Genomic DNA, 12,876 nt, shown 5'->3' with positions numbered 1-12,876 from the left:
CTAATCTTCTATTTCTCAGTATAATTCCTCTCTCTATCTCTCTTTATTCCACTCTATCTCAATAAATCTCACTATCCCAAGCACTCCATATACCCATCAAAATTTTATACCCATAATTTCCCTCTTTAAAAATCACTCTGCCACCGCTGCTTCCTTTCATAGCCACTCTACATTCTTCCCATACCTCAAATCCGACATCTTCCATATTCTAACGTCCAGATTCCCGATGTAGAAGGTTTGTAAGAAATTTTGCAATTTCCACAAGCGGTGGAGGGGCGGTGGGAGATGAATTCTGAATGCGTGCAAAACTCTCTGTTCTTTAATCCCTCTTCTCTCTCCTCTTTACTCCTTGATTCAGACATCAACTTATCCAAGACAAGACTCAAGACACGTAAATGTCGTACATCCAACACATCGAGTACGCAGACACAATGTACACGCACCACACCACGCCTTTTCCTACGCACGCGGACCTCTTGCGCCCATTCTACATGGACCTTACCATCGATGCGATCGACACCCTGACGATCCACCCTACGCACACGCACAACTGGGGTGGAGTAGGACATACGACGTATCCCAGCCAGTGTCAAACGCGCTCGCCTACGCAGTACAATCTGGAGTCGTATCCCGTCGTTGACATCACCGTCGCTTCTCCTTCCCAAGATGACCAGGACGGGGTAGGTGAGGAGGATGAGGAGAAGTGGTTGGCTGGGATGGTGAGCGGCCGCCATTCCGCTCGCGGTGTAGGTCACGCTTTGGGCGGGAGTGAGAGTACAGGCGTTGGTGTTGGTAGCCAGTCTGACACGCATTCTGAACATGTCGTCATTGTGCGCAGAGGGCCCCTTCACAGCTTGCAATTGCAACAGGCTGCCGCTTCTGCTGCTGCTATTCAAGGACGTGGGCGTGCTAATGGACATGCACCTGCACACACTAACACTCCTGCTCGCACTCCCACCGGCGACGACGGTCTCTTTGGTAGCGTCGATGCCCTCGCACAGCTGCAAGCAGAGCAAGCAGAGCAACCAACGCAACCGCGCCGCACTCGTCCACAGATCGCTCGGCGCGACTCATTTACTTGCGTACCACTAACATCGCCAGCACCAGGTAGCGAGCGTGAGCGTGAGCGTGGTGTGGTAGATGCAGGTGTGAGTGGCAGCTTAAGCACGCACACACGCGAACACACGCACAGCGACCACCGCAACCTCAACGAGATGTTTTCGCAGCTCTACCTCCGCCAGCAGGAGGGGCTCAACAGGAGGGTAGGACACGGGGAATACTGTGGATACTATGGATACACAGGCTACACCGGACACACAAGTCACAACGGAAACAGCCACTACATGCCCCTCTCGAACCCTCTCCCTTTCCCCCTCCAGCTGATGGTTGTCCGGCGAGTGCAAATTGGTGATGGTATGGCTTTCGATCAGCTCGTGCAGTTTCTCCTTCGTAACTCACCAAGCACGGGCATGAAAGGGTGTAGCGACCCCTGCAATCGATGTATAGGGATCAATCGACGCAAAATGCTTCAACACATTCGTCACAATCTCGCTCCAGGTGGTTGTGCACGTCGCATTCTCGCTACTATTATGGGCCTGTTCGAGAAATGTCTCACTAGTGGTACTATCACACTTAACACAAACTGCTTTCAGATGAGATCGGGCTATGTCAACCATACGTGCCACGCGTACCACACGTACCACACGTACAAAATCAATTACGTCCTCACTGAAGAGTTTAGACGCCATGTCGCTCTCGCTAAACCCCTTGTACCAAATTCCTTTGTTTATGTTTGATTGAGGGAGAAAATGGGAAATATATAAAAACTTTTAATCTTTTTGTAACAAATTCTTTTAATTTGCAATTATGTGTCTTGCCTTTCAACAAACTTAGCACTCTAGTGACCATGTCCATCGTCAGCAGCCTCCGCTGGAGCCATCTTGATAGCGTCGTCGATACGCAACAGAGAAGTGGCAGCCTCGAGGGCGCTCCTGAGAGATCTAATTTTAGATACGGTAGGTTCGAGTACGCCTGCTTTAACATTATCTCTAATATCACCACCAAGCAAATCGAGGCCATAATTCTGCAAATCCTTCTTAGGGTCACCATGTGGAGCAGACTGAGCTGCATTATGGAATGCTCTCAACTTGCTCACCAATTCTGTCGAATCTTTAGCCGCATTAACGCTTAATGTCTTTGGTATAACCAGCAGGGCTTGAGCGAATTCCGCAATGGCGAGTTGCTCACGTGATCCAAGAGTAGTGGCAAAGTTCTCGAGATAAATAGAGAGCGCAACTTCGATTGAACCACCACCTGGTACGACGTGACCTGATTCGAGTGTGCGCTTAATGACACACAGACTGTCGTGTAAAGCACGTTCCATCTCATCGAGCATGTAATCATTCGCACCACGCAAGACGACTGACGCAGCACTAACAATCTTGGTGCCCTTCACGAGAATAAGCTCGTCATCAGAAATACGCTCCTGTGCAACTTCTTCGGCATGACCGAGGAGAGACGATTCAAATGTCTCCTCTCCCTCGAGATTGGCGAGGGATGACACCAGACTGGCTCCGGTAGCTTTGGCAATACGACGTAAATCCTCCTTGCGACAACGACGTACTGCCATTACACCAGCCTCAACAAACTCCTTCAGACAGAGATCATCAATGCCTTTCGTAGTGAGTACTACATTTGCACCAGATGATATAATCTTGCGGACGCGCTCGAGGGTTATTTCCGACTCACGCTTCCTGATCTCCTCCAACTGAGCAGGATCATCGATGGTGATGTGCACACCCATGTGCATGCGCTGTTTCTGGAGATTGATATCGAGACAAGCAATTTTAGCACCAGCGATACGCGTCTTCATAGCTTGTGACGCGACGGTGCAGTTGAGTGCATAACCCTTGACAAAGAGTGATTCTGTGGTACTCTTACCGTGTGCTTTGAGGACGTTGACAGCTTTGACGGGGTACTTGACTTCACCGCGTGGATTGATAGTCTTGACGGCGAGCATAGCGTCGACGGCCATGTTAGCGAAGAATTCGTCGTCGCTGTGGCTGTTAGGGTTGGATATAAACAACTGACACAACTCACCTCCCAATGATCTTGGAAGCCATAGAAGTTTTGGCGACGTTGATGAGGGATTCGCGGCCAAGAGCGTCTACGTTGGAGGAAAGGTTGTCCTGCATGAACTTGCAAGCCTCCTTACACGCCAATCTGTAACCGGTAATGATAGTGGTTGGGTGGATGCGGTTCTTGACGAGATCGTTTGCGCGACGGAGGAGTTCAGCAGCGACGATGACGACGGAGGTGGTACCGTCGCCGACCTCTTTATCCTGTTGCTGGGCTAAATCAACGAGAATCTTGGCAGCGGGGTGCTCAGTCTCGATGAGGGAGAGAATGGTAGCACCGTCGTTTGAGATTGTGACATCCTGTGAAGCCAAGAGTAAGCTGGAATAGCCAGAAATAGACAGCCACACACTCCAATGTTATCCACCATCATCTTGTCAAGTCCTTTACATCAATTCCAATTAGCCAGGCTTGGAAGGTTTGAGAAGGGAATACACACCTACGGGACCCAAAGAGGATTTAACGACATTGGCAATAGCCAAGGCTGATCTGACTGGTGGTGTGTGGTTAGTGGCTGTGTCACTGGCTATCCAGACTCACCATTCTGCTGGCGAATCTCATTCCCAGATACACGCTCACCACCTAAGAGGTACGAGGATGTTGGATCTGGAGCGATGAATGACCTTGATTGGTTTATTAGAAGGACCCCTCTATTGAATTACTAGTCACATTTATTTTCACTTGATCGTTTTATTATAACCACCATCCACAAGTAATTCTCAAGTAATTGTTTAGTAAAAATGTCGACTGCCTTCTCCACTGGTTTGTCCAAGTGAGTTTCTGGGATTCATATAGCACTTACTAAACTTCCCCCAGCGTACTCCCCGCCCCACGATTCAACGACGACGACGACGACGACGACCACTCCCAGCAATCCCACCACACTCTCTCCAAACGCTTCTCTGCTCCTCCTTATCTCCACCGCCACTCCTGGAAACCCAGCACTCCCCAGGACTTTGCTGATGGCGGTGCCTACCCCGAATGCCACACCGCCCAGTATCCCCTTGATCTCGGCCGCAAGAAGGCAAAGAGTTCCAAAACCCTCTCTCTCACTGTCGATGGCTCTGGTCAGGTGAAATACGACGCAATTGCCAAGCAGAACCGTGGTGAGCACGCTCATCTCATCCAGTCGTCCTTCCAAGACGTTCTCCCTCTCTCCAAGCGCTCGGATGGTGCTTCTACGGACCTCGACCGTCCCTCGGAATCCGCCGTCGCTGACACAACACAAAAGACCAAAGAAGCCCTTGAGAAGATTGTCGGTAACAAAATCAAAGCTGCTCACAGCAAAGATGTAGGTGGAAAAGCGAATGCGGCTCAGTATGTCCGCTACACTCCCAACGAAGGTACGCAGCGTGTGGTACAAATTCGAGACGCTGTCGAAGATCCACTCGAACCACCCCGCTTCAAACACAAAAAAGTTCCAAGAGGCCCTCCTTCTCCACCCCCACCTATTCTCCGCTCGCCCCCTCGCAAAGCCACCGCTGCCGAGCAGAAAGAGTGGATGATCCCTCCCTGTATCTCCAACTGGAAGAACAACAAAGGTTATACTATCCCCCTCGATAAGCGTCTCGCAGCGGATGGGCGTGGATTGCAGGATGTTCAAATCAACGATAACTTTGCCAAGTTCTCAGAAGCACTCTTTATAGGCGAGAGACATGCTCGCGATGAAGTCCGCCAGCGTAACGTCATGCAGCAGCGTCTCGCCGAGAAAGAGAAACTCGGCAAGGAAGAATCACTACGTCAGCTTGCGCAGAAAGCGCGCGAGGAGCGTAGTGCTGGTGTTGGTGGTGGTGGTAGATCGTCTATGCCCAACCTCGCTGCTTACGGTAGCGACTCGGATGCTTCAGCGTCGGCATCCGGCTCCGACTCCGATGGCGACGATGGCGACAACGACAAAGTTCGCGATGACCACGCTCTCCGTCAACGCGAGCAGATGAGAAGAGAAAAACGCACCGAACGCGAACGCGAAATGCGTATTAGCCACATGGGGCACGAGCAGCGCGCAAAACAAATGGCACGTGAGCAAAATAGAGACGTCAGCGAGAAAGTTGCCCTAGGTCTAGCCAAACCTTCCATGTCCAAAGAGGCCATGTTTGATAGTCGTCTCTATAACAAAGAATCTCTTAATCCTTCATTCGGCGATGATGAGGCTTATAATCTCTATGATAAACCCCTCTTTCACGGTAGTAGCGCTGCTGCTGCAATTTACAAGCACAGAAATCAGGATGGTGACGATGAAATCGTCGGCGGTGGTACTGAGGATGGCGTAAATAAAGCACTCGATAATGATAGATTTGGTTTAGGTGCAACTACTAAAGGTTTCGAGGGCGCTGATTTGCAACAATCTCGTGAAGGTCCTGTCGAATTTGAAAAGGACGTCGACCCATTCGGTGTTGATCAATTCCTCAACGAGGCCATCCAAGGTAACAACGAAAGCAGTAAGAGAGGTCTCGATGAAGCTCCCGCTGACTCTCGCAAGCGTCAGAAAGCTAGAGACGACCATCTTTAACCGCCTTCTTAACTATAAATGACCTGTGTTGTATGAATATCCTTACTTTATTCTAATTTGCATTTCATCTTACAACATGAGTGAAAATTGATATATAGGAGTTGAAATGTATATTGTGAGTCTGGCGATCCTAACTCACGTAATCAAGGTACCGCCCTTGATTTCATCAATAAAGCTATCACAGCTGTGCTTCTCAATCTGCCACGTCTCGTTAGAAATCTTCACCATTCAACAACGCGCGCAACCCACAGAGTTATTCTCACTGCCAAAGTCAGCGCCGTCAACATCAATTACAACATATCGACGATGAATGACGCGAATATCAACATGGTACTGCAGAGTGTGAAAATAAATCACCTTGCCACTCGTCATACCCACCTGTATACGTTTCATCTCTTCAAGAAGCCATGTATCTGCGTCTGTCTGTCCCTCAGGTAGACGCGAAATAGCAGTACCCATTATAGTATCTCCGTTAAACTGTCCCTTTCTCCTACTTATTCTCGATAACATATACTGTTTTTCTGTGGCTGTTTGTTTGTCCAAGTAAGCTGCTGTAATGACTAGAAATCACAACTTCACTTACGTGTGACTGGATTAGGATTGTTTGCAGGTAGCTGACCAAATGACATGAGCTTCCCTGTTGGCTTGAACAGACTTCTAAGCAGTTCCAGTCGATATTCCTCCGGTTGGTTCTCAGACCTCACCGCGATCTCTTCCCTCAATGTATAAATGGCCTTCTTGTAGACGTCATCAAGGACAAATGCTTGCCAGTACGTATTTTGATTTCTAACAGCTGCAAATAGTTCAAGAAGCTCAATTACTTTCTCCGTCTCCTGAGATAGGACTCTCGAGGTGAATGTAATTAAACCACCTATTCAGATGAGTGAGTGAGATTCTATTGCAAACCCTCACAATCGCAATTACTCACCACATCTGTATATCTCATTCACTTTCCACAGCTCTTTGGGAATTTTTTCATTCTTACCGAACAAGAAAAACCTAACAGACTTGTTACATCTAGCGTCAGTGATACCAGGCATACTCGCGACATAGTCGATCTGCTGGAGATGTATAAACCGTAACGTAGCTGCCCTCGATGCCTCTTCAAAGTTTCCTGTAGCTTCTTTACATTTGTGATGTGTAAGAATTAAGCGCAATTGGTTACTTTGTTCGCTGACAAACGGTGGAGCTGATATTCTATACAGCTTTCCATCTATACCCAAGGATCTCATTTTCGAAGATGAGAAATTTAATTCCTTTTTGTACTTGGCTATCTCCTCTAATGTCTTGGACATAGATAGTGGTGGTGCTACTCCCGCCTCTTTCTTGATCATTTCTTCCTTCACTGTCTTTGTCTGTTGGTTGCGCGCCAGGCGAGTATCTCTTGATGTTCCAGCAGATGTCGATGATGAAGGTGCGGAAGCTCCTTTATTCTCAGTTTGACGGCGAGAAACACGCGGGTCTGTAAGAGCAGATTGAGGTGTTGTTGTGGCTGCAGCATTGGTATTTGCATTGCGATTGCTGGCAGCGTCATCACTTGACGTAGCATTACTATGCTGTGATTCTTTACTTGTAGATGTGTGCATAGTCGCAAATGAGTGTCTATTTGATACTACTCCTTTTCCCGCTGCAGTCGTCTCTTCACGCTGCTTCTTCTCGACTTGCTCGCGTTTATTCGTTTCGATGAGATTCCGCTTCGCTTTCTCCTTCTCGACTAACTCTTGAGGCAGCCCAGATGGTTCTGGGGTAGGTGTTTTGCCTATGTTATTATCAGCTTGGTGGCGAGAAAGACGTGGATCAGCAGAGGCACTTGTTGATTGAGAGACAGGTTGAGAGGTAGGCTGAGCACTTTGAGGAGCAGGAGCAGGAGTAGAAACAAGAACCGGTTGAGACGCAGTTGGAGGTGCAGCTTGGGAGCCAAGGGAAGCATTATTTACACTGGTAGCATTGTTGACATTCGTAGCATCGTTGTCAGTCAATTCAGCCGAGCCAGTCTCTCCATCCACAACTATCGCAGGCTGAGTCACACCAATACCCTCGTTTATAGATACATCCATTGACGTAGAGTGCCCATTTGCAGTCACTCTTTGGTCAGTTGCTGTAGCCTCTGTGAGACTCTCCCTATTTGCTTCTTCGCATCTTTTCGTCTCAGCAATCTCACGCTGCACCCTTATCTTGTCATCCTCATCCTCATCCTCATTATTCGCATTTTCTCTATCCCACTTGTCGATCTTTTCGAACTGCAATTTGACATTTCTAGGCATCGTCACGAGGAGTGCAAAGATCTGATTCTCCTTTGGTAAATTGAAGTACACTCTCAAATCTGGTATCTTCGCAGGAGCGAACGCAATAAAGCGTATCTCGTCTGACTCTGCGCTATTGTCACCTCCGTCAACCTGGAAAATACCAACTTTGTCGAACCCGACGAGTTCTTTTAAGAAACGTCTCATGGAAAAATCAGGCGACATCACCTCGACGACCTGGTTGACTTGGTTGACATGTTTCTTGAAACTTTGAGCATCGAGGAAGCAGACGAGTTTCAACTCCTTTAGGTATTGTAGGGAGTCTTTCATACTCATAGGGGGAGCAACATTTTCCTCTTCACTTGCTATTGTCACATCGACAAAACCAACATTGCCGAGTCTCTTCTGATGAGCGAACATCACACCCTTCCAGAGCGCATCGGTTGGTAAATTCTTGCTATACATTACTGGCAGGTCATGCGATGGCTGCGGTGTTGTTGATTCTCTGCGCAAGTTGTTTGGAAGAACAACACCCTCCTTGCTATCTTTCCGGGTATTTGCTTTTTCTTTGTCATCATCCCTGAAGAGTGCTTCGGGTACTGACTCAGCTAGTGATGGTGGTTGCGGTGGTTGTCGTGGTTGTTGTTGCAGCTGCAGCTGTGCCTGTGCCTGTGCATGTGGTGCTTTTAATTCCTGTTCTCCCTGTGCTTTTACCGCTTCTTCTGTCTGTGCTGTCTGTGCTGTCTGTGCTGCCTGTGCTTCATGTTTTGTCTTAGTCGTATGTGCTGCCTGTGCTTCTTTCTCGGCCTTTGCAGCTTGTTGCTGCTGTTGACGCAGCTTGCGAGGATCCTTATTAGGCTGGTTCCGAGCTTGAAGAGGTTCTTCAGTTGAACGCCGAGGTGCTAGTGCTTGTGCTGGTGCTGATGCTGATGTTGATGTTGATGTTGATGTTGATACTGGTGCTCCACTTTGCTGTCCACCTCCCCAACTCCTCTTGCTGCCTAGTGGGAGTGTATTGCTAGCAGTACGTTCCGACTGTTTCTGAAGCTTCTTAGCTGATTTTGAAGTATCGTATTTTTCAAAATCCTCCTCATTGTCTTCAAGCATGTTTTTCTCTCTTGTAAAAACACCATTCGAAGGTGAGTCGAAGTTGTTCTGTTGTCTTGCTGGGTGGATTATTTCCTGAGGTTCTTGTGTCTGCCTTGCTGGGTAGATGTTGTCCATTGGTTGTTGTGCCTGTCTTGCTGGAGGCTTGAATTGGCTGCTTGGTTGTTGACCTTTTCTGTTCGCCTGAACTCTAGATTGTTGCTGAGGCTGTTGCTGCTGAGCTGGTTGTGGTGGTGGTGGCAGCTGCAGAGGTAAGTTTTGAAGATTCTGCTGTTGAAGAGGTGGAGACATTTGTGGTTGATCGATTCTTGGGTTATCAGCGTTATCAGCCTTACCAGAATAGCTTGAGCGGGGTCTGATTCCATTAAATGAAGAGCTGGGAGCTGGAGTGTGTGCAGTGGTTTCTGCTGAACCCGCCCCATTTCCTACACAAGAATCCTTATGCCCACCAACCTTTGGGAGTTTATTGCCAGTCGTCTTTTCATACACACTCAATCTAGCAGCGTTTTGATGACCATCAATTGTATTCCAAAGGGCTTCGACGGACTGCACCTTGGGAGGATCTCTCTTGCGAATAGTGGGCACTTTAGAGCCATTCTTGATTGCTAATTCGTTCTCCCTTCTCTTCTCTTCTTGTTCAGCTTTACGAATTGCTTCGTCTGCCTTTTTCTGGCTCTCTACAGCTTTCCTCTTCACCTCCTCTTGCCTGTCCTTTTCCTTCTCTCTTTCGAGAAGTTGTTTCCTTCTTTCGTCCTCCCGACGTTTAGCTTCTTCAGCTTGACGCTGATCAGCTTCGTCCTTAACCCTCTCCCTCCTCTCTTTAGCAGTTTCTTTGACGGTATCACTTTTCCTTGGCCTGAATGGTCTGTTTTTAGCTTTATTGCTCATCATACGTAGGGCTTCCTGTCTAGTGCGATTCTGCAGATCCTCTTCATCTGATACTTGTTCATCATTTGATTCTGGTGGAGAAGGAATGAGATCATCGTTGATAGAATTCAGAAATTCAGCTTCCTGATTAGAAAAGCTGACACGCTTTTGAGGTTTCTTGGCTTTGTTTGAATTGGAGGTTGCTTTGACTGGGGAGGCTATCATCGGAGATTTCTTTGGAGGTGATTTCCCGGTGCTGACTTCAACGTCGGTGTCGCTGTCGCTGTCACTGCCGTTTCCATGGCCGTTGCTCTCAATTGAGGAGCCATCGCTCACATGTGGGACAGCCTTCTTAATACGCTTGTTGCTTTCGCCAGGTTTTGCATTTTCAGCTGACTTGCGCTTCCTGGGTGGAGTTTCACGCACAGGACTGGGACTAGACTTGCGCTTCTTCGCGGATTTGTTCTTCTGAGTGATCGAAGAGCGCTTCTCCTTCTTGGCGGGCTTCTTGTAGGGGGCCCAGTGAGTTTTAAGAGCGCAGCTGCTAAGAGGAGGCTTGTTGATCCCAACAGCATTCCAGAAATCTTTGATACACTCGTCTGTGCTGATACATGACTCAGGTTCCCAGCTGGTGATTATATGAGTCGTTGTATCTCAACTGCCACCGATAACCCACCTATTCTCATCAGAAGAATAGTCCTCCCACTTGACGTAGTAAAAGTACGTCTTCTTGTTGTCGATAGCGTCGTAACTGACCTCAGCCTCGAGGAGCTTCTCAACCTAAGCAGGGCGTAAGATAACGGCCGAAATAAAAGTTATGGCTGCGTACGTTGTACTCCACTTCAGCTGCGCCGCCAGGATCTTGGTTATCTGACATGGATTGATTGAGTTGAGCGCGCTATCGGTGATTGTTGTGGTGATAGAGGCGATCACGAGATTTGGGGTTTATTGTATCAGGACATACACAGTGGTGGTTATGGGAGTGAGGAGATTCCGTGGGCTTAGTCGTACATCTCCTCGCCTAGGATTCACTCGCTGGCCATCTCGATGACACCGACACGATCCAGAATACACAGAGAGAGACGAGAGCTTGGAAATTAATAGATAAACAGAAGGAAATCCATATCACTGTCCGCGCCTACAATATCACATCCTAAATAATATTATATCGATGAATTTCTGAGCATCTGCATACCATCTTACATCTCAGCGATCAAGACTCGAGGATGCCACCAAGCATTAGTCGCGTATACGCTGATGCCAACGAGAAGCACAGCCGCTCTTGGTGGGATTATGGTTTGTCTCGATTTCAACGTCTGCTGCACGATTCGCTGACCAAGTGACTAGACAATTTGACTGTGTCCTGGGGGGAGCAGATATCGTATGAGATTGTGAGAAGAGGTGCGTCGTCGTAGCCAGCCTAATACACCCCTCACACCCCTCTAGTCGGCCGTGGAAAGTACTCGGAGGTATTTGAGGGCATAAACATCAACAACGACGAAAAGTGCGTTATTAAGGTCCTCAAGCCCGTAAAGAAGAAGAAGATCAAGAGAGAAATCAAGATATTGCAAAATTTGGCTGGCGGTCCGAATGTAATCGCTTTGCTGGATGTTGTTAGGGATCCAAACGTGGGTGGAATACGTTGTTTGGGTTGTTGCCGCTAACAGCTTTCACAGTCAAAGACTCCTTCTAGTGGGTTTTCCGGGTTTTCCGTTTGGCGTGTCTCAAAGCACCCAGCTAACCAGAATCCCCAGTTATATCCGAGTACATCAACAACACCGACTTCAAGCTGCTCTACCCAAAGCTGACAGATTTCGATATAAGATTCTACATCAACGAATTGCTCAAGGTGGGCTTTGGTTGGTTTAGGCTTCTTCTCACTAACCTCACCCACCTCTCAACAGGCACTCGATTTCTGTCACTCAAAGGGTATCATGCACAGGGATGTTAAGCCTCACAACGTCATGATAGATCACCACAAGAGAAGGCTTAGGCTGATCGATTGGGGCTTGGCTGAGTTTTACCATCCAGGCACAGAGTACAACGTCAGAGTCGCATCGAGATACTTCAAGGGGCCAGAGCTGTTGGTTGACTTCCAAGAGTACGACTACTCATTGGACATGTGGTCTTTGGGTTGTATGTTCGCGTCCATGATATTCAGGAAGGAGCCTTTCTTCCATGGACACGACAACTACGATCAGCTGGTTAAGATCGCAAAGGTGTTGGGTACAGACGAACTCTACTCGTACCTCGACAAGTACAACATCGAGCTCGACAGCCACTACGATGGGATCCTCGGCAGATACGCTCGTAAGCCATGGAATAAGTTTATTAACTCAGAGAACCAGCAATGGGTTTCGGCTGAAGCAATCGATTTCCTCGACCACCTGCTGAGATACGACCACCAGGAGAGATTGACTGCACAAGAAGCGATGGCTCACCCGTACTTTGAACCAGTGCGTAATTCTGACATTAGACCAACGTAATAATAGCTTTGTATTGATTTATTTAGGGTAATTCTCATTCTCTGACTAGGTTTAGAATTCAAAGTCCTCAAAGTCCCAGACTTGCACGTCGACTGTAAGATCTTCGACGAGGGCTTTGAAATCATTGTGAGATTGATCAAACTGTTGGTCTGTGATGTTTGTGAGTGGAGGATTGTATTTTGTCATGCTAAGGCTACCCACAGAACTGTAGGTCTTCCCAGCGATTGAACTTGAGTACAAAAGCGTGGTGGAAGCCCTTGGCCAGTAATTCTAAGTCCACAATGCGCCCGCCTTTGACCGACTGAATAACGCCAGATGTATCGCTCATAGCGAGCAACCTGTGGGCTATCTCCTTGCGCAGCGGGGCCGAAACGAAATCCTTGTATTTAAAACCAACGATGTGAGTGATGCCCATAACGGATATATTTCAAGTTGTAGAGTGTTGTGAAGGTACGAGTTGTGTTGGAGTGATGGCGGCGGATGGGAAGATGGCCGATATCATCGAAATTGAATAGTGCCGTGTCACGTG

General features: G+C 48.1%; 6 protein-coding genes across 6 annotated transcripts; 3 read left to right on the top strand and 3 right to left on the bottom strand.

Moving 5' to 3' along the window:
• Positions 1-395: 395 nt before the first annotated feature.
• Positions 396-1,796, top strand: J056_002740 (uncharacterized protein; the record flags this gene model as incomplete). The annotated part of the gene is made up of 1 exon (XM_009272005.1): positions 396-1,796. One exon carries the CDS (start codon positions 396-398, stop codon positions 1,794-1,796), a length of 1,401 nt encoding a protein of 466 aa, XP_009270280.1.
• A 101-nt stretch (positions 1,797-1,897) lies between these two features.
• J056_002739 (T-complex protein 1 subunit alpha) lies at positions 1,898-3,841 on the bottom strand (the record flags this gene model as incomplete). The annotated part of the gene is made up of 6 exons (XM_009272004.1): positions 1,898-3,056; positions 3,100-3,437; positions 3,488-3,519; positions 3,575-3,628; positions 3,676-3,741; positions 3,805-3,841. The coding sequence occupies 6 exons, from the start codon at positions 3,839-3,841 to the stop codon at positions 1,898-1,900; spliced, it is 1,686 nt and encodes a 561-aa protein (XP_009270279.1).
• A 34-nt stretch (positions 3,842-3,875) lies between these two features.
• J056_002738 (Pre-mRNA-processing protein 45) lies at positions 3,876-5,644 on the top strand (the record flags this gene model as incomplete). Its single annotated transcript, XM_009272003.1, has 2 exons — positions 3,876-3,907; positions 3,952-5,644. The coding sequence occupies 2 exons, from the start codon at positions 3,876-3,878 to the stop codon at positions 5,642-5,644; spliced, it is 1,725 nt and encodes a 574-aa protein (XP_009270278.1).
• A 135-nt stretch (positions 5,645-5,779) lies between these two features.
• On the bottom strand, positions 5,780-10,738 carry J056_002737 (uncharacterized protein; the record flags this gene model as incomplete). The annotated part of the gene is made up of 7 exons (XM_009272002.1): positions 5,780-5,842; positions 5,894-5,977; positions 6,023-6,171; positions 6,228-6,515; positions 6,573-10,489; positions 10,538-10,641; positions 10,691-10,738. The coding sequence occupies 7 exons, from the start codon at positions 10,736-10,738 to the stop codon at positions 5,780-5,782; spliced, it is 4,653 nt and encodes a 1,550-aa protein (XP_009270277.1).
• Positions 10,739-11,087: 349 nt separating this feature from the next.
• On the top strand, positions 11,088-12,347 carry J056_002736 (Casein kinase II subunit alpha; the record flags this gene model as incomplete). Its single annotated transcript, XM_009272001.1, has 6 exons — positions 11,088-11,157; positions 11,209-11,262; positions 11,308-11,489; positions 11,538-11,553; positions 11,616-11,710; positions 11,766-12,347. 6 exons carry the CDS (start codon positions 11,088-11,090, stop codon positions 12,345-12,347), a joined length of 999 nt encoding a protein of 332 aa, XP_009270276.1.
• A 51-nt stretch (positions 12,348-12,398) lies between these two features.
• On the bottom strand, positions 12,399-12,762 carry J056_002735 (uncharacterized protein; the record flags this gene model as incomplete). Its single annotated transcript, XM_009272000.1, has 2 exons — positions 12,399-12,496; positions 12,549-12,762. The coding sequence occupies 2 exons, from the start codon at positions 12,760-12,762 to the stop codon at positions 12,399-12,401; spliced, it is 312 nt and encodes a 103-aa protein (XP_009270275.1).
• Between the last annotated feature and the right edge of the window lie 114 nt (positions 12,763-12,876).

This window comes from Wallemia ichthyophaga (genome assembly GCF_000400465.1).
Source record: "Wallemia ichthyophaga EXF-994 unplaced genomic scaffold scaffold25, whole genome shotgun sequence".
In the NCBI taxonomy this organism is placed as follows: Eukaryota; Fungi; Basidiomycota; class Wallemiomycetes; order Wallemiales; family Wallemiaceae; genus Wallemia; species Wallemia ichthyophaga.
Note: the sequence above shows the minus strand (reverse complement) of the source record. Positions and strands in the feature narration are given on the sequence as shown.